The following is a 20267-nucleotide window of genomic DNA, read 5'->3' as shown; positions in this document are numbered from 1 at the left end:
AAGAAAAAAACATCACCAAGTGCAAAACCTGGTCTGGACGTTTCCTGGCTTCTCCAGCCGAAGTCACTACTCAATCGTAGCGCCTCCAATGGAGTCACTTCCCAGCAAGTACTGGGTAAGGTGATGAAATTCAGTCAGTGACCGTCACAAGACCTTACAGTACAGGAGAAAAATCACGTAACTGGGTATTGGGACCTACCACAATTTTATTTTTTCCTTCTTTAATTTTGGAGCTGGGAACAAATAGAATTGTTACCCCTCTCATCGAAAGGAATGTTACTTGTGAAATGGGTCTCCATTTTTAGTGGGATTAAAAATAACTTGAGTCCCAGTCATGAAGTCTCTAGTTACCATTTATGACTCACTGGCTTCAGTTTTGTTGTGTGAATTTTTGTGAAGAAACAGCCATACTTTAAAAGAACATTTCCTTAAAGGATTTGTGGGGCAGGAGCGGGAAGGACAAGTGAAAGGGGCAGAGAAGGAATCAGGGACCTACTTTCATTTATTTCCAGGTGAATTGAAGACCTTTAGTAGCTAAATACTTTTTAAGTCAGTGGACTCAGGAAGCAAACAGTCCTGGACACCACCTGTTTGGTCATTTCACCTGAAAGGCAGACCCTGAGTCACACACCACCCGCAGTTGGCCACCAGACTGGCTGTCCTCATGGACCTGGAGGAGACAGTCTGCCCTTGGCTGGGGTGTTCCATGTTCAAGAGCAGAAGCAGAGCGCGCTGACATCAGGGAGTCAGTTGGATTCCAGCAAGTTACTGCCTCTGCAAGAAAGAGAATGACAACATTTTGGGAGATGGAACTGTGCATTTGCCCCTCTCTGAGTGCTGCTGAATAGACTCAGACCTGTGGCCAAGGGTCCTGGCGCTCAGTCCAGGGCCTCCTTATCCTGGAACTCAGAGCAAAGCTGAAGATCCTGGCCTCAGAAACTTGAGAGTGCTCCAAATCTCCAAGCACCTTGACTGGAATCATTAACTATTCTGTTATATTTTTTTAGGAGGAATAAAAACCAAAAGAAATACCTAGTGAGAGAAAAGGTGTAGCAAAAGAATACTTCTAACAAATTGTTCTACAAATGGCAAATCACTGACCTGACAGGTATTACCTGGGTCAGTCATTCTGCTCTCCTGAACGGTAAAGCCATCTCAAATGTTGGGGTAGAGTCTTGTGTTGTCACTCTCCGCTGGTGTTAGAGGCCAAGCCAGGACTATGCATGCATTTCAGTTTCTGGGGCAAACTGCATTTTGATTAATTAAAGTGTGAAAACTTCCAGGAGGAGGGCTGTTTCTGTGGGCTGCATTTCCCTGGCTGACTTTTAGGGGAACTGGGTCCAGGAATCATCACTCCAGTGAAGCAGCCAATCTGAGGAGCACCCTCCACCCCCCACTGTGTTTGGCAGACACAGGGCTGGGATGCTGGTCTGGTGGGAGAAATACAGAAGTCACCCAGTTTTAAAAAGTCCCTTCCTGCACTCTGTTCATGGTAGACATCTTTCTCTAACCTAGAAGACTGTTTATTCGCAGTGCCCAAAGTGGAACAATACCCTTTGGGGTTCCTGAGAACGGTTTCTGAGGACGGTATACCCCTTCTTCAGAGGCCTACGCTCTTTAATGTATTAACGACTATTAAGTGAGATTTGATAGGACACGAGCTGTGCTGGCTTAGTGAAAACTAAAATCAAGATGTTCACGTTTGATGAAAATATATGTAAAATTTTATGTGGATAATTTCAAAAGTCTAATTTTATGCACAGAATATAAAATAATGCAAATTATCCCACATTTTAAAAGTCTGTCAAGAGCCGCAGAACTTCGAAGCTGGCAGGCTGAGTGGGTTTTCGCAGTGTTTCCTGGGTGCCACATGCCGGCACCGTTTGCACTGGCAGCACCCCGTGGTTCCCACTCCGATTTCCATCCACTGGGGATTCCACACATGACTTTGGTGACCACGGCACAGCCGTCCCTGGACCACTTGGGTGTGCAGTCTGAACACCACCCTGAAGACCCTGAGTTTCGGTCCGAATTTCAGCTTTCATGGAGCTTGGGCCGGTCTAGGCACACTGGCTTCGGAAATTGTATGTCCTCATAGTCACTGTTACAATTTACAACATCTTCACATCTTATAAAACTAATGTAATGTCTCACAGGGACTGAACACTTGTACTGTAGCAGGGGCTGTTCTAATCCCATCACCTCACTGAGGTGTAGTGTTGCTATTACCCCTTTCTAAAGATGAGGACCTTGGTATGTAAGAGGTAAGTATCTCACCCCAAACCACCCAGCAACTGTGTGGGGACCTGGATTCACAACGAGGCAAGCTGGTGCGGACCCGCCCTGCCTCTGGCGGCACAGTCCCCCGTGGCAGGCAGGCCTGCCCTAGCATTCTTTCAGCTGGCCCTGGAGATTTTACCCCCAAACCCTATGCTTTGGGAGAAGTCAGACCTAGTAAATGAAACAAGACACTGTGAAACTCTGTCCAAAATGCGTTTCCTTTCTTTTGTTGCTATTGGAAGATTAGTCTTGCATTGTGCTCATTTCTAATCATGCAAATCCCTTTCATAGAACCCCAGTCCTGACTGGCCCTTAGGAGCTTACAGCGGAGTTTCAAGTAGTGTCTACCATTTGAGCGGTTGCAGTGTGCTGAGACTGCACTGAGTCAGCCTTCTGCACGTTGCCTTCCCCGCCCCACTGGCTCTGCGGGGGTATTGTCAACTCCAGGCCCATCTCAGAGATGGCAGACTGGTTACCCAAACTCACTCCTCGGGGACTCACTCTCTAACCTAACTCAAGACTTTCTGAGCAGGAAAACTCAACTTTAAGGCTTCCCGTCTCATGACATAAAGTTTTATACAGTACAATTGATAATAATCGATCATTGATTTTCATGTTTATTATGTAACTGGTACTGGCAAGCATTCCCCCAAACCTGAGGTTGCAGGTAAATAGATATAGAGAACTCGGCACCCAGATCGCAGACCGCAGCCCAGCAGGTGGTGAGACCTTTCCCCACTGCCCATGACAGAGAGGGCCTGTTCCCCACTAAGTTCTCTTCCTCCTTTTTCCACCTCTACTTATCACTCTGGACCTCACCTCTGTTCAGAAAGGTTGTTCACTTTAATAAGCACAGAGTTGATAGAATTCCAAAGCCTTAGAAGACGCAGAGGCAGCTGGATGGTATAAAGCTAGAGCCAACTCTAGTTGTGACCTGAAGGCCTCCTTGCTACTGGCACTGACTGAAGCCCCCGAGCTTCCAGAGCTCAGGACCAGGAGAGGCGGTGGGCTCAGGAACCTCAGCGCTGTTAAGTGCTGACAACCACACCCTGGGTTTGTTTCCAAGTGGGTGCCTCAGCAGCCAAGGCAATCTGCTTCCAAAATTATGGCGTGGAAAATTTCATGGCCTGGGAGCACAATGGTTTTTTCACATACCTTCAGCACTTATTTGTGACTTATAGGAATGTGATTATCATCACTTGACATTCTCTATCCCCAAAACACAAGATTCATTAATCATGTCTTTTCAGAGTTCTATGTATATTTCAGTCCTATATGTAGTTGATTTACAGAGGGAGTAGGTTAGAGATACATCTATGATTTTTTTTCTTTTAAGTCCATGTTATTTCTGCAGAAACAACTGATTGATTGATGCAGTGATTCTTTTCCAGAATAAAGCCCAGCTTTGGCTCAGGTCTTAATCCCTAAGAGTACATAGATTTAACCCTTGGTTTCCCAGTGAACTCCTCGGGGACTCTGCATGGCTGGGACTGCCGACTTGCTCAGCGGCCAGTGCCGCCCTGGGTTTTCAGGGCTTGTTTTGTACATGCTCCTTGTCCAACCTGACAACTTCATTAAAGAAAATTCACATTCGTAAACATGCTGGCTCTTGAAGATGTGAAGCTTCCCATCAGAACCTGCAGCCTTATTCTGTTGGCTAAACTACACAGAGGGAGATAACCTATTTACATGTTAAAAAGGTCAGTGTTGGGCAGTCAGCATTTAGAAACACATTTGCTGCTGCTTGCAACTGGAGCATAAGAATTTGGGAGGAGGCTGCAGTTTTGCTGTCTCTCTCTTTCTGTGGACAGCAAGCATTGGTGAACATGCAGGACGCCCATGCCGAGCAGACAGGCGTCCGGGCGGGGCAGGCAGGCCCCCTCACAGCTCGGACCCTCTCTGATGACCACCAGGTACCATGCAGAGCACAGGTCAGCCTCACCTGCTAAAAACTGTTAATTAGAGATGGAAATGTTTGCATAATAGCTCTTCTGACTCAGGTTAGTAAAACACAAATTATCCTAATAGACTTTAAATGTGGCAACTGCTTACTTAACTTTCCATTTGCACTAGGAAAGCTAGGCTTTTACATAGCTTGAAACATTTCCTTTCGTGGCCTTTCTCTTCAAAATCTTTTAAAATGTCAACTTTGCTTTGCTAATGTATATTGAAAATATCTTCAAAAATATCATAAAGGTGTGAGTTTTCTCTGACATTGCTATAATATTTTTGCTCCTTACCCATTTGTGCAAAATATAAGGGTATGGAGATCCGTGGCTCCACCTACAATGTTGGATATAACATAAGAGTGGAGCCACCCTGAAGGTGGAAAACCGGCTCAGAAAGGCTGGGGAGAGAAGAGTGAGGTGAAAGGAAGTCCTGCTCTTTGGTGATAGCAGCCAGTCTTGGGCAAGCAGCAGCCAGCAGCCATTCGTTGCTCTTCATGCCACAGGCTCATCTGTGGTACATTCAGAGCTTTTGCTCCCAAAAGAGAGCACCCTTTTAAGAGTGCCCGGGGCAAGGATAGCTGCAAAGCTGCAGCTTCTTTCCGCAAGTCCTGGTGAGGTCCTCCTGGCTGGCTAGGAGGTACAGCAGCAGCGGGCACCCAAGTTCTCCTGGGAACCCTGTGCTGCATTCTATGTTCAGTGTCCCCCAGGGGACCGAGGAAGCCAGATGTGGACCTGGACTCGTTCCTTCTTTGGATGCATGCAAAGTGGCTTCCAGGAAGACATCATTCTTCGCATGCGTGCACATGTCTGTGTGCCCACTGCTTAACAGTCACATCAGTGAGGTGCTGTACTTCCCCTGACTCCTGATTAAGACGAGGGGAGCCAGTGGCAGGGACGAGTTAGCTCTTTGTTGGCATCAGTGTGTCCTAGAGATTATACAAGCCTGCTTATTAGCCACAGTCTTCAGGGCCTTATATAACAGCGGGTTTTCATGACCATTGTTTTGAAACACATCGCTGGTATTGGCTGTGCGGGGGACTCCTGGCAGTGAAGCTCTGTGTCTGCACTTCCCCTAACCTGACTCTGGACTTCTGTAATGAGAGGCTGACCTAGATGCTGCTCACTAATTCTCACGTCTGTGCTTCCCAACCCCTGCCTCTCTTAGAATACGCGGCTGAGCAGACACAGCGGGCACTGCACGAGTCGGTCTTCATGGCATCCTTGTCCACCCAGCCTTCCCGGGACCTCCCTCTCGGCAGGGAGCAGCACTGCAAGCTGCTGCCAGGCGTGGCTGACATCCAGGCAGACGAGGTGGCCCGATGGACAGTGGACGAGGTGAGTGGGGCTGCTTTGGGCCATGGGAAGGTCATGCTCAGCTGCTGAGAATTTCTCTTAGGCACTGAATTCAGTGTATCAAAGTTAAGATCCACATTTAAGGGAGAAGATGCACATGATTTTGAGGAAATTCAGAAGGCCCGATGCGTGTTGCCGTCCTCTTCCCAACCGCATCCCGACACCACCTCTGTGCCCCGAGGCCACAGCCCTGGGCTCATTCAGGCAGAGGGGCCAAGCCTCCAGCCCACACTGCAGGGGAGACTGAGGAGGCCCAAAGGAACCAGCATCTCAGCCTATGTCTTGACAGCTCCTGTCCTAAGCACCATCTTTCCTGGGAGAGCACCCACTCCCAGGGCCCTCTGTGCCCAGAGGGGCTCCCTCCACTGGCGCCTGCAGGGCCCTGAGGGTCCTGTGTTTTCACAGCTGAGCAGCTCTGTGTCACCATCAGGCCACCTGAAGTCACAGATTTTAAAGGAAATTAGATCACAACATTGTACAAGATGCTATACCAGACAGAAAAATGAAGTTGATTTTACTGTAAACACGTCTTACAATACTGGTTTTTAATAAGGATCAGGTAAGTCCCATTGCTTATTATAATGCCATAGAAATGCTTCATATTTAAAAACAACTATCCTTTGAGGAAGAGGTCTTTGACTGACATTCCTCTCCATAAAGCTATTGTTGTCCCTAGTCAGCCCTTAGTTAATTTTTTTTTAAAATAAAGGAAACCCTGGGTTACTCTAAGAACAAGATTAGAGCTGGAGTTAAATTAATCACGAAATGCTCATTGAGCACTTACTGCAGTCAACCTAACTTAATCTCAGTTTAATGAAGCTTTTTTTTCCAGCCTTGCATAAGCAGCAGGTGGTAAAGGCCACCCAAAGGTCAAGGTCTGGAGTGGGCTCTGCCCCCTCCTCTTTCTCCAAGGCCCCTCACAGATTCTGTCTGGTGGGTTCCCCCGCCCGGTATTTCTGCCCAGCGTTTCTCCCTGTGCAGCAGGGGAAACCAACACCTTTCTCCCCGCACACACTGCACACCCTGCACACCCTGCCTGCCCACCCATCCTCCCACCCCTGCCGAAGGGCTCTGCGGCCCTGGTGTCAGCGAGCAGACATGAATACACCAGGAGCTGGCTGGTGTTTGGGGAAGTGACCACATGTGATCCTTCAAGAGCACGCAGGGTCTGGCCCTCTACCCCCATTTATAAATGTTTACCAGTTTACAAAGCATGCTTCATGACCAAGCTGATAGAATTACAGTCTATTGCATCTATAATCCAATCATGTAAGGTTTTGACCTTGAGACAACACAAACATAATGGGGATTTCAACTGAGAACACACTGGCAAGTTACTCGTTCTTGCCTTTCAAGCCGTTCATCTGAGTTTTCCCTTTTTTAAAGACTGGAAGTGGCTGTGCTCCTGGCCCCTCGAACTGTCCCTGTTCTGCTCAGAAAGATGTCCTGGGAGGGCTGCCACCTGGACCCAGCCCTTTGTGTTTATACAGAGCAAGTACATGCTGAGAACCAGTGGATGTGGTAGAGAAGGGGGAATCCTGGCTGTGTCTCCACCCAACTCACAAGGGTCCCGGGCTCCCCAGCAACATCCTCGGCATTTCCATGAGCCCTGCGTGCACTGTCCTCACTTGCATTTTCAGTCTGCCTTCCGCCCCGCCTCACCTGGTCCTCCCTCTCTGGCTTACAGGACCTCACTCCTCCCCAGCCCCACACATTGTTCTCTTACTTTCACAGGTGCCACGGGCAGCCCTGTGCCCCGCTCTCTTCAGTAGAAGCCTCTGGGCTGGGTCACACCCCCTCTCGGTGCTCCCATTTCATCTGCCTCTTCTGTTACTGCCCCTGCACGCACTTGTCTGACCCCTGACCAGATGAGAGGAGACCTTATTCACTCACTGGGCACGTATCTTGAGAACCTCTTGCTATACCCGGCACTTAGTAAATAACTCAGTAAATGTGCATTGAATGAATTTTGAAGGACAGGGCTTCATGAGCTGGATTTTTGAAACCAAAAGTGGGACATATCTAAGCAGAAAAATGAAGGGAAACCATTCCAGTCCCCATTCCAAAAAGAAGGGAACAACAGGAGGTTGCATGGGAGAGGTGTGACATATGCAAGGGTGGCCGACACACAACACATCCTTTACTAACAATGATGATGACAGCAAAGAGTATTAATATAATGGTAAAAAGACAAGTAGTCATTTCCCCCATTTTACAGATTGGGAAATTGAGGCACCAGAGATTAGGTAACTTCTTAAGGTCATATAGTGAGAGCCAGGTCCAGAGCAGATGTGTTACCCTCCACACGTGCACACTGCAGACCTGGGTCCAGAGAACAGTGACCTGGGATGTGGAAGTGGGCAGGGCTTGGGGCAGGGCACTGGGCCTGTGTGTTAGTCACTAGGCACTCTGAGCTACTGCAGGTTCTGATGCAGAGTCACTTTGTAAAGACGATGCCTCAGGAAGATGAGAACGGCAAAGATCTGCAAAAAGAGTAAGAATGAGAAGAGGCCAAGGAAAGGGAGACAGCCAACAGTCACCACCACATTCCTGGTGTGGGATAATCGGACCTGGACTGGACACAGCCATGAGAAGAACCACCCAAATCCAGCAGACTTGTAAAGTCCAAGTCACCACCACAGGGAAATAGACCAGATCCCGAGATGATGAGATGAGCTATGTGTGATTCCATGCAGAGTCTGAGCACTACCCCATTAGAACTTAATTAGAATAATTGTGTGTAAGAGCACAGGGCCCTCAAGTTCATCTGAAAGACTGGGAAAGCAGTGGTACCATCGAAAGAAATGAAACTTTGAGGAAAGGACCAGTTTGGAGCAGGAGGATAAGGTGATGAATTTGACATGGGACTGTGTGAGCTGGAGACCCCTGGGGGACACCAGTGGGCAGGAAACCTCTCTTCCAGGGGTGACAGAGATATGGGGTGACAGCAGTGCTCACCCAGGAGGTCATTGTCCAGAGAAGGCTGCAAGGACAGAGGTCAGCGGGACCATGTCAGGACACACAGGGGAAGTGTCTGGAAAGGGGCACTCTGAAGAGAAGTGGTGGCGTCATGAAAGACGAGTGTCATGGGGAGGCGGCTGTGGGTGCTCAGTGCGACAGGGTGGACCCTGGGCTGCAGCTGGGGCTCCTGGCTGGGGCTGTGGAGCTGGAAACATTGTGTACAACATGTGGACTTTCTCCTTAAGAAGAGGGCCAAAAATAATAAAAGTTTTATTAACTTTTTGAAGTTGGGGGGCCATTATCCAAAAAGAACAGGAACAACTGTTTCAGGAACATGAGCAGTGAGTAGGAAAACTTGCAGGGGGCATGTCATCTGACAAGTTGTGAGTCTATCACTGAAGGAGAGTGAGAGACTAGAGGCCAATTAACGGGAAGTAGGTGGTCCAAGGGCAAGTCTCACTAGGTTAGAAAAGGTCTCAAAAGGAAGAGACTCACCATAGGGAAGGCTGGAGATGCCATCAGGGATGACAAGGGTGCTGAGGTTGCCATTCCTGGGCTCTCGTAACAGGGCATGTGGGATCCCGACCCGTATCTCTGGGAGAGCTTTTAGAGATGTTCTGGGTTAAAAATAAAGCGACTGTCAGACAGGCTGTCTTCATAAAGTACCCTGGCCCTGGGGCTTCCTCCACCATGGCCTGCCTCGGGGACGGGTTCCAGAGAACACTGTTCGGGCAGTTTTCTAGCTTATGTATCTCAGTCTCAGTATCTACCTAATGAGATGTTCTTGCGGGCGTGGACCACATCCTAAATTTCTTTCGCTGTCCTCACCCTCTACAGCACATTTCCTGGCGACAAACTGGGTTCTCCAGAGGAATCTTTGGTGGTCGATACTGTGGGCTTTGTGATGGTCCCACGTGCATCTTCAAAAACAAAGCAGCCGTCAAAGGGAGTTCACTTAGGGGTCATTGCAGAGAGTCCCAGCAACCGGTCTGTGGCTGCTCCGTGCAGTACGTTAAACTTGGCGTGCAGGCAGCGAGGGTCTGCAGAGGCAGTCGGGGCCAGTGGGCACATTTTGAGGGGAATTTGCTGTGCTTCGTTCCTATCGGAGAGGGACCCCAGTGGACAGGCACAGGACCTGTTGAAAATGGAGGCGTGTGTCCTTGTGTTAAGGTCCAATCAGTGGGACTTAAGGTGGGTGGCTGGCTGTGACAGGAGATGGAGCAACGCAAGGACTCTCCCTTTTGTCTGCCCTCCCAGCCTGGGAGGGGACCTCCGCTCTGCTCTGTGTCACCTGCGAAGGGAAGCCGGCCCAGGCAGGGTCTCCTGACATTTTCCAGAGCACGGAGCTGGCTTTTACCTCCTCTCTGTCGTGTGGCTGTTTCTGCTGGAGCAGTGCTTGTCAGGGCACAGATGGACTTCAAAGTCGATTTAGCAGTTCCAAAAGGAAAGACAGGCCTACATGAAAGTGCATAATTGAAGGAAAGGTTATTGCTTTGTGAAACCTTTATTAGAAGTGGGTGGGAGTGTGTACACACTCAAGCGTGGTCGGTGTGAAGTGTATTTCTTACTCTGGGTCATGGGAATATTCTGTAGAACAGTAGAGGTGTTTAAGAATAGGGGCTAAGATACCTTTATATCTTTGTACACTTTTGTAGCAAAGTATCTTGCTCAGAACAGGTGTCTGACAAATGAATGAGTGACTGAGTGAGTGAGTGAGGAGTTAATTTTATACGGTACCCTCCTGCCAGGTGTCCAGGGGGACAGGAGGGCTGGATGTGACATGCTATATGCACATTACCACCAGGAGTGTGACTCAGGTATGTTTGGTTCACACATGGGTACTTGTATTTCTTATTTTCATAAATACTGTTTAAAGCAGCACATATAAATCGCACCAGCCTCAAGTCAGTGTTCCCTAAATATCCATTAACTTTAAAAGATGGCAGACACATTCGAAGCAATCCCTACCCAGGAGCGGGTGTCTTGAAAAATTCAGAATATTGCTAACTGAGTACAGCAGCGTAATACCATCAAGCCCTCAAAAAAGCGGGGCAAATAGGAAACTGCACTGTTAAAAAATGAGAGCCAGGCTGGAAACATGGTTCCCAGTGGACTCTGAGACAGTGTGATCAGGCACACAGCTCCAGGCTTGGCAAAGCAGAAAACACCAGCATCTGGAAAGATTTAGGGGAGCAACATCCCCACTGAAGAAGACAAGCCCTGCTGAGCTCCGAAAGGACTCCAGGAAAAGTAGGTCGCTGGGGAGGTAAGTGGGGTAAAGTGATGGGTCATCTAGAAGCCTGCACAGTGTCATCTTTCTTCATCTTTTCCAAACTGCTGTGTCATTCCTAGAATTAACTTATTTAGAGCCCTTCCAAAATAAAGCTGGGGCTGAGCTGTGGGGCACTGAGCTCTCAGGAATTCAGGGAACCACTGGCCATCAGCCTCCACACCAGGTGTGCTTCCTGAAGCCAAGGCCAAGGTCGCCCGTCCCCGGACTCTAACACAGCTGCCATTTCCAGCTGCCAGCACAGCTGCCATTTCCCAGGGGAAGTAGACAGGTCCTCACAGCCACCTTGGGTGGGTACAAATGGATGGTAGTTTCTTCTTTCATAGAGGTCGCTTGCATATGCCGGAATAATTCGTATTTACCACAAACTTGAGAGCATGAGAGGGAAACTCTGATAGTATTCTATGGTATGTTAAAGCTCATCACTGCATATTTATAAAATTTATGGCAAAATGGTCTTTCTCTAGAACTTAAAATATAATTTCTTTTTCAAGGACTAAATACTGTGTATCAATACTAAATAATGGCAATGAATAATGGTTGAGGCCTTTGGATATTTTAAAATGCTGGCCAGAAAAGTTGGCCTCAATAGATTTCACGGAACTTGTTCTTCACTTTGGAAAAAGAAAAACAGATTGAATAGAATCAGAACCCTTTTCCAAAAAGACAGAATTTCAGACACGCGGTGAAGCAAGCTACATGGCTCTGCCCCCACTGTCTGAGGAAAACGGACTAAATGACAGCCAGAGGCAGGACAGTGAGCAGCTTCGAGGACACCAGGGCCCCCTTGCTCAGGACCCCCTTGCTCAGCATCACTGGTCTGTTACTTTTGGGTTTAAAACATTATTTATTCCCATTTAAAAATCCAATCTACCTTTGCCACAGACAATGATTTCTTGGCTAACAATACTAAGAAGAAGGAATGTGATCCATTTGGGTTTTTCATCTTTTTGCTCAGAAAAGGACATTCTAACCCATGCAAACCATCAAAACAACCTGCAACCTTGGTGCTGTGACCACGTATTTAAAGGAGCCATCTCTGTGGCCCAGGTGCTGTCAGAATGGAGACCCACGGGTGTCTTCAGGGCTTCCCTGGGGCCTGCTGGTACTCCTGGAGACCCTGCCCTCCTCTCCTGCCTTTTCCACTCAGCAGCTGTAGCCAGAGTTGACTCTACTTTGGTGACATGCAGACTGGACATCCCTCTTGTGGCCTTGGTCCCATGAGGCTTTGTACTGAGGCCTCCTCTACGCTGCCACTCCGAGTCGCCCACCCCCTGTGGAAATACTGCGCAGCAAGCAGTGCCCATCTTTGCCATCGCCTCCCTGTGGATTGTCTGCTGAGAACCCGCCTGAGATACCATCTGTCCCTTCTAGGAGCCCCTAGCTTAAACCTCTCTTCTGGATTTTAGCATATTGGGCCATGCACATGGCAATTAGTAAGTCCTCTACTAGCCTTTTTCACTCTATACTCCCCCCACTAATGAAACCCAGAACTCACTGACAGTTCAGGCTCAACCCAATCACAGGCCCAGCCTTCCCAGCACCCAGCAGAAGCCTTACATGTAGTCACGATCCAGATGTACTTGGCCAGAACAACAAGTGTAGTTGTTGGGGCCAAGTACAGTGTCCCAGAGCCCCAGAAACACTATAAACCCTGCCGTCACCTGTCCCAGTGACTATTTCTCTATAGTTTGTCAGTATTCCAAGGTTTTCTTTCCTCTACTCCCTGAAAATACCAAACACATACTCCATGCTTCCAGTCCACTCAGGAAACACAAAACCACCGTAATACAACCAACAGACTCGGCTTCCCGGGTGCGTGGACAGCCAGAGCTCTGGTCCCAGGTGCAGCGGCTGGGAATTAGGAGAGGAGGCCAGACTGACGCACTCCCACGCCTCCCAGAGGCCCCTCAGGCTTGAAGATGCCATTGTGTGGCAGCACAATGACTGGTTTGAAAGAGGTTTGGGTTTCTTTTTTAATTCTCATCATCCCACACTTTAGGGTGACTATGAATGACTCATGACAAAATATACTTGCAGCATCAGAGATGAGTGAAGCAGACATCAACATGCCAATTTCCCCTAAAAAGATGTTCTGAAATCTTCATATTAGACTAAACACAGCTGGGAGTGGACAGGGGACAGAGCTCTATGATGCGCACATGCAGGTGTGGGGCCCTAGGTTCACCCTGTGGCCGTTGGCTCGGGCCATTCCATAACGTGGAAACAAGCCGGCCCTGTGCTGTTCTTTTCTGCAAAGTGCAGCGAGGGGCCCCCAGCTGCTCACATCTGAGAGCTCCTGCAGGGAGGGGAGCAGGTACTCCCAGAGCGCTCTGGCCCTCTCCATGAGACCCAGGAGGGAAGGGCAAGTGCACATGATTCAGTCCACACTGAGGCGGAGAGCCAAAACAGACAAAACAAAAACCAGCAAGACAATTACTCCTAGAAATATCTCCTCCCTGGGTTTTTTGCCATTGCTTTCTAGCTTGCCTTTCCCCCCTTGCTGCAGCAGTGCCAGACCTCACCAGAAGTGGCCAGGACCCAGCCATTGCTCCAGGTGTTGGGAGTCTGCACGACATCCCATTTGTTCAGTCAGTTCCCCACAATTATCACTCAGGAACACTCAGTGGCTTCCCTTGCTTGTAGCCAGATCTTTGCCTGACCTCTCTTATTAAAAGGAATTCAGGGCATGTGGATGGAGAGGGAAGAAAAATGTAAGGCTGGGAAAATCAGCCAAAAAACCTTGATTTTTCAGAATTCTGGGTTAGGAGTCAAAACCTGAGTTCCAAAATTACCTTTGGCACTTCATGGCCTTGCACAACCTTTAATAAATTGTTAAGACTCTTGTTCTGCAAGCCCTGGCTGGAGTGGCTCAGTGGATTGAGCACTGGCCTGCAAACCAAAGGGTCACCAGTTCAATTCCCAGTGAAGGCACATGCCTGGGTTGTGGGCCAGGTTCCAAGTAGGAGGTACACAAGAGGCAACCACACATTGATGTTTCTCTTCCTCTCTTTCTCCTGCCTTCCCCCCTCTCTAAAAATAAGTAAATAAAATCTTTTTTTAAAAAAGACTCAGGCTTCAGCTCCCTAATGACTTACATGAGAATTCACTTCAAATAGATTCCTTGAGTCCTTGTTTTGGCCAGGCACCAAGTGGGCATGTCCTTATTGTCTCTAACAGTTATTGTGACAAGTGCCATGCACAGGCCCCAGCCCCTGCCCTCCTCTCTGACCCACAGTGTTGACAGCCAGGGAGGATCAGATGAGAGAAGGTTCTAGAATGCCAAAACTCCACACAAATGGAGATTGTCATTGTCATCATCTAGGTCAGCCTGGAAATAAGAGGCCAGAAAAGGTACCAGGTGCTGATCTAATTTCCGAGCTAATGTGACTTGACAGCTACTATTTAAATCCCAAGTGTTTGAAGGATTTGGGGTATATTTTAGTCCACTGTTGAATTACTACAACCCAAGAAATTATTTCAGGTGCATTTTTAATATATTTTATTGATCATGATATTACAGTTCTCCCATTTTTTCTCCCCTTTATTCCCCTCTGCCCTGCACCCCTCCTCCCACCAGCATTCCCCCACCTTAGTTCATATTCATGGGTCATACATATAAATTCTTGGGCTTTTCCATTTCCCATACCATTTTTAACCTCCCCTGTCTATTTTGTACCTACCATTTATGCTTCTTATTCCTTGCATCTTTTCACCCATTCTCCCCACCTTCACCACTGATAACCCTCCATGTGATCTCCATTTGTGTGATTCTGTTCCTCTTCTAGTTGTTTGCTTAGTTTGTTTTCATGTGAGGTTTTTTTTATGTTTGGTTGTTGATAGTTGTGAGTTTGTTGTCATTTAATGGTTCACAGTTTTTGATCTTCTTCTATTTTTTAGATAAGTCCCTTTAACATACATATAATAAGGGCTTGGTGATGATGAATTCCTTTAACTTGACCTTAGCTGAGAAGCACTTTATCTGCCCTTCCATTCTAAATGAAAGCTTTGCTGGATAGAGCAATCTTGGATGTAGGTCCTTGCCTTTCATGACTTGGAATACTTCTTTCCAGCCCCTTCTTGCCTGTAAGGTTTCTTTTGAGAAATCAGCTGACGGTCTGATGGGAATGCCCTTGTAGTAACTGTATCCTTTTCTCTTGCTGCTTTTAAGACTCTCTCTTTATCTGCACTCATGAGTAATGTACTTATGAAGTGCCTTGGTGTGTGCTTCCTCTGATTCAACTTCTTTGGGACTCTCTGAGCTCCCTGGATTTCCTGGACGTCTATTTCCTCTGCCAGATTGAGGAAGTTCTCCTTCATTACTTATTCAGATACGTTTTCAATTTCTTGCTTTTCCTCTTCCCCTTCTGGCATCCCTATAATTTGGATGTTGGAATGTTTAAAGTTGCCCTGGGGGTTCCTAAACCTGTCTTCATTTTTTTGAATTCTCGTTTCTTCATTCTGTTCTGGTTGAATGTTTATTTCTTTCTTCTGCTCCAAATTGTTGATCTGAGTCCCGATTCCTTCCCTTTACTGTTGATACCGTGTACATTTACTTTGCATAGCGTTCACTCCTTCCTCTATTTTCTGACCATAATCAACCATTTCTGTGAGCATCCTGGTTACCAGTGTTTGGAACTCTGCAGCTGATAGATTGGCTCTCTCTTCATCACTTAGTTCTATTTTTGGAGCTTTGATCTGTTCTTTAATTAGGGCCATATGTTTTTGTCTTGATCCAGCTGTTATGTTGTAAGGGATGGAGCTTTAGGTATATGCCAGGGTGGGGCAACCAATGTGGCTGCGTAGTAGCGCCGTTTGTCGGGGAGAGGTCTGAGAGGGAACATTGCTGCTTGTTCGACCCTGCTGGCTCTCGGTCACTTCCTCCACTACCCACAAGTAAATTGGGCCCTTCTGGTGCTGATTCCTGGGTGGGTGGCTTTGTGTACATTGTAGGACCCTGTAGTTCTCTCCAATGAACTCTCCTGTGAGGCCGGAGTTCCTCCTGCTGCTGCAACCCCCATACATTTTTACCACCAGAGGTTTTGAGGCTTTATTTTCCCACACTGGAACCCTGGGTTGTGGGGTCTGTCTTGCTCTCCAGTTGTTCCTCCCAGTTTATCTGCGTTCAAGTGTGGGACCACCCTCTCTGCCAAACTCTGCCTTGCCCATTCTTATCAGAAAGCTGCCACTTCAACCACTGGGTCTTCCAGCTGCCCCCTTGATGTGAGTCCTCTCTGCCCAGTCCCCCATCTCCGCCCCTCCTACTGGTCCGGATGAATGTTTCTTCTTTAACTCCTTGGTTGTTGGACTTCCATACAGTTTGATTTTATGGCAGTTCTGGTTATTTATTGTTATTAAATTTGTTGTTGTCCTTCTTCTTGTTGTTCAAGGAGGCAAAGTGTATCTACCTACGCCTCCATCTTGGCCAGAAGTCTCTCTACTTCATACCACTTTTCTCTGCTCCGGTCTGGCAAAATGTCTTTGGTGGGGAAGTGCAGCCTTCAGCCTGGGAAGGAAGGGAAAGTGCCCAGGTGCATTTTTTAAATCAGGCTTTCATTTGCACTGTAGGTGGCTGAGTTTGTACAGTCTCTGCTGGGCTGTGAAGAGCATGCCAATTGCTTCAAGAAAGAGGTAAGAAATATAAAATTATGTATTCATTTCTATACTTCTAGGCCCAGAAGGGCTTTGTTTCCATTTACTTAAGTATACATAAGAGCAATTTGGGAGACAAGAGAAAAGGGTCCCTGCAGGAAAGAGCCCAGCTCTAGAGACTAGGCACAGCAGGGCCAGTCTCTGCCCGCAGCCCACTTGTATTTGTGGTGCTGGGCTCACGCAGCATGCTGAGGAAATACATCATTTGAACACATTAATTGGTTAACACTCATGACTGTAATGAAGCCCCTGCACTGTGACTCCAGGCTACACTAGGGGCAGGGAGGAGCCCCACCATGTGACTGTCCCGGAGAGGACAGGGGAGAGAAAGTGGGGCCATCCTGTATGTCCCTGTTCTTCAGCTGCTTTGAGGGGAATGCAGAGAAGCCACAGAATTTTCCCATTAGGTTTCTGCTTCTTCTAGTTACAAGTATACCAAACTGCTTAACATTTGTCCTGGGATTAATATCCACTGCTCTAGGGGCCCCAGAAGAGATGGGACCAGCTACAGAACAGTAATGCAGATAACAATGCTAGTGATTGTTTACTGTGAGCTTGCCATATGTCAGGCCCTCTGTAATCCCTGTGCGATCATTGCCCCTGGGTCCTCCCAACTCCACAGCACAGCTCGCCGGTGAGGAACCTAAGGTAGGGAGGAAAGGGCGGTCAGGTCCCAGCTCACGTCCGTCTGTTTCCAGAGCCTTCGTCATTGCTCTGGGACACTGCGAGAAAACTGGATTCCTAGAGACTCCAGGAAGCAGCACACAGTCTTCCTATTTGAAGTTGAGGCACATGTGGCTCATGGGAAATACTCTCTGAGTTTGGAGTCCTGGGCCCTCAGAGTCCAGGAAGCCCTGTATTTCGGGGTCACTATGGCATCAGTCTGTGTACCTGCCAAGGGAAACTGGGGCTTTTCCTGGTTCTGCCAGGGCCCAGCCTCACGCACACAGGCCACCCTCACACACACAGGCCACCCTCTGCACTGAGCAACACCCAAGTCCCACCGAGTCCACAAGTATCTTTGCAGGTCAGGCTACTCAAACTGGGCACTTAAGGCCAGCTGTGTCACTGTGGGCACATCACTTGGCCTCTCTTAACCCTCCTCTTTAAACACAGAGGTCTGTGAGGGGACCCTTAAGGATTAGGAGTAGTATGTTTGTAGTACTTGTCCCAGCTCTTGTCCCAGAGTTGGGGCTTAATAAACAGCAGTAATATAGACCAGAGGGTCTCCTCTGGAGGCCACCAAGCCCTGCCAGTAATCCCAACATCACCTCTGAGAAGCTATGTGACTCAGGCAAGTCATTAGGCCGATTAGCTGTAGGGTTCCTCGCCCACCTTATGGAGTTGTTAGGAAGATCAAACACACAGAAGAGACTAGAGTAGAGCTCCAAAAACATTAACTGTTACTATTGTCATCATCACTGCCATCATTGCCCTCTTCTTCGTGCCTATTTGACCACTAGATGTTGCCCAAAAACCTGCAAGTGCCGGGACCGGCCCAGGTTAGGCCGTGGCAGTGGGCAGCCCCTCTCCGCGCTGTAGGAAGTGCGCTTTGTGCCCCATGGGAAAGGCGGTCCCTTCTCTAAATGGACGATCCTTCGTCAGACCGTGTATCGTACATGCACAGGAAGCTTTTTAGGACTCTTTTAAAGCTTTACCCCTCACTGGGGATCCCAAGGTGATTCCTCCTTCTTTGGTGAGACATTAATACTGAGGGTTTTTACCATTAAAAAGGGTTAGAACCACAGAGTTAGGCTCATGGAGGGTGGTACCGTAGAAAACCCTTTCTCGCCATCCTTTTGGTTCTGGACCTGGGGCTCACCCTGAGCCAGTCTGTGCAGACAGTTGCCTGGGTGTAGGACCACCCCCCACGCCCCAACCCCCAACCCCCAACCCCCAACCCCCGGGCTCTGGAGCTGCAGCTCTGAGACCACCTGGGGCCGCGGGCAGCTGTGGGGAAGCAGTCTGCATGCAGGGTGGCCCCTGGCCTCACCCACAGCTCAGGAGAGCTGGTGCATCTCAGACTGCAGTGTGGTATAAAGGCTAATAAAAAAATTTATGGTGTATGTATTTCTGCTTATTATAGCATTTATCATCGACAAAATTAAAATACAGGAAAGTTAAAAGGAGAAACTAAAATCCCAATCACTATTCCACCAGCCAAAGATAACCTTTGTTAACATTTGATACAAACATTTCAAGTAGTTTAACTATGTATATGTGTACATGTGGTCATGTGCATTTCATTTCACAAATTAAAACCGAGATCTTTCTATATCATCATATCATGTTTTGCTGCTTATCGATTTATAAAAATTTCCCAAATCGTTAAGTGCTTCATTGAGACATAATTTTGGTAACTGCCTAGTGCCCCTCCTAGGTGACACTGTAATTTATTTACTGCTGGTAGTTTTGAGAGGCCGGGCTGTGTTTAATAATTCCCTGTTATAAATAACACTAGAGTGCGCACATTGCACATTGTTCTCTGGGGAAAATAACTGGAGGTTTACTTGGTGGATGAAAGTAGGTTATTTTTAAGACTCTTAATATAAATTTGGGCTAACATATTTAAAATGTAACAATAGAAGTGTAGCCTGGAAGCAGTTCATGTATATCGACTTCATATTTAACAGAGTGAACACCTTTTGCATTTAACTTACCTTCAGCGTCCTGGGGAAACGGGATGCGCAATGGCTGGGACTCGGGCTTGGGAGGGATGTCAGCACTCGGCACGGCACGGAGCTCCGCAGGGAGGCCGAGGCCTCAGGCTCCGAGTCACAGCTCCACACCAGGACTTACCCGAGGGTAAGCAGCTTCAACGGCTTTTCTTATTGTTCCTGTTTATTTATTCACATGCAGCAGATTGACGGCAAAGCCTTCCTGCTTCTGACACAGACGGACATCGTCAAGGTGATGAAGATCAAACTGGGCCCGGCACTGAAGATTTACAATTCTATCCTCATGTTCAGGAATTCTCAGGACCTCTCCAAAGAGGATACTGTCTTGGGCTAAGAAGTCAGGGGCCAAATGCATCGCCCGAGCTGCTGCCTCACTGGGACCTGGTTCTTGCAGCAATAAAGTTGGCCCACACTGATTTCATTTCAATGCCCCCGCGGTCATACCCATATTTAATCTGGACCTTTTAAATGGCTGTGGCTTATATGTTTAGAGGATTTTGATAGCTGCTTCAGGGCCAACAGCACCGAAGCCCAGGCACGTGTACGGTTTGTGGATAACCTTACCTTCAGTGGGGCCCTTTCAGCTCTGATCTGGGGCCACAAACAGACCAAAGAAGCTGACACATACAACTTTATTCTTCTCCCTTGCCATAAAAGACACCATTTCCCAATGGAAATGGCATAAAACTCTCAAGTATTAAAATAGTAAAAAAACAGAACTCATAAATACCCGTGAATGTTTTCACCAGAACAACGGGGCCCAGCTCAGACCTGCCATCTTCATGCAGTGAGTCTGAGAGTCAGGGGCCTGGTGCTTTAAAAAGATTTTATGAGATTTTTGTGTGCCTCACTCAGGAAAGTGTGAATCTTTAAAAAATAATAATAAGCACATATTTTCATGCTTCAGTAGTTCCTTTTGTTCCATTAACCATATCTTGGTTGTGCGCCCAAGGCCCCCTAGCAGGTGCCCAGCCGCTGCCCGAGAAGAGCCCGTGAGTGGGAAGTGGGGAGATGCTCCCGAGGACCCTCCCCCGCAGTGCCCTGCAGGCCGTGTGTGGGACCAGCCACAGGGAGACCTCGTCCTGACCTTTGGTTAGTGGGCCA

General features: G+C 48.0%; 1 protein-coding gene across 3 annotated transcripts; it reads left to right on the top strand.

The window, feature by feature from the left end:
- Nucleotides 1-4114: 4114 nt before the first annotated feature.
- LOC118989970 (lethal(3)malignant brain tumor-like protein 4) lies at nucleotides 4115-19877 on the top strand. 3 transcript variants are annotated; one of them, XM_037050323.1, is made up of 4 exons: nucleotides 4115-4280; nucleotides 5395-5564; nucleotides 16402-16464; nucleotides 19345-19877. In XM_037050323.1, exons 2-4 carry the CDS (start codon nucleotides 5442-5444, stop codon nucleotides 19495-19497), a joined length of 339 nt encoding a protein of 112 aa, XP_036906218.1. In that variant the 5' UTR covers nucleotides 4115-4280; nucleotides 5395-5441; the 3' UTR covers nucleotides 19498-19877. The 3 variants fall into 3 exon arrangements, with proteins under 3 accessions (XP_036906218.1, XP_036906217.1, XP_036906216.1); XM_037050321.1 differs by lacking the exon at nucleotides 4115-4280 and having other exon boundaries at nucleotides 5081-5564; XM_037050322.1 differs by lacking the exons at nucleotides 4115-4280; nucleotides 16402-16464 and having other exon boundaries at nucleotides 5072-5564.
- Nucleotides 19878-20267: the final 390 nt, after the last annotated feature.

Source organism: Sturnira hondurensis, unplaced genomic scaffold (assembly GCF_014824575.4).
Source record: "Sturnira hondurensis isolate 20B ecotype Veracruz unplaced genomic scaffold, ASM1482457v3 Scaffold0006713, whole genome shotgun sequence".
Classification (NCBI taxonomy): domain Eukaryota; kingdom Metazoa; phylum Chordata; class Mammalia; order Chiroptera; family Phyllostomidae; genus Sturnira; species Sturnira hondurensis.
Note: the sequence above shows the minus strand (reverse complement) of the source record. Positions and strands in the feature narration are given on the sequence as shown.

Excerpts from the sequence above, each read along its gene's own strand:
- LOC118989970 (XM_037050321.1), top strand. The coding sequence starts at position 5,343 with ATGCTGCTCACTAATTCTCACGTCTGTGCTTCCCAACCCCTGCCTCTC. Across the intron at positions 5,565-16,401 it reads CCCGATGGACAGTGGACGAG|GTGGCTGAGTTTGTACAGTC; the intron begins GTGAGTGGGGCT and ends TTTGCACTGTAG. Across the intron at positions 16,465-19,344 it reads CCAATTGCTTCAAGAAAGAG|CAGATTGACGGCAAAGCCTT; the intron begins GTAAGAAATATA and ends ATTCACATGCAG.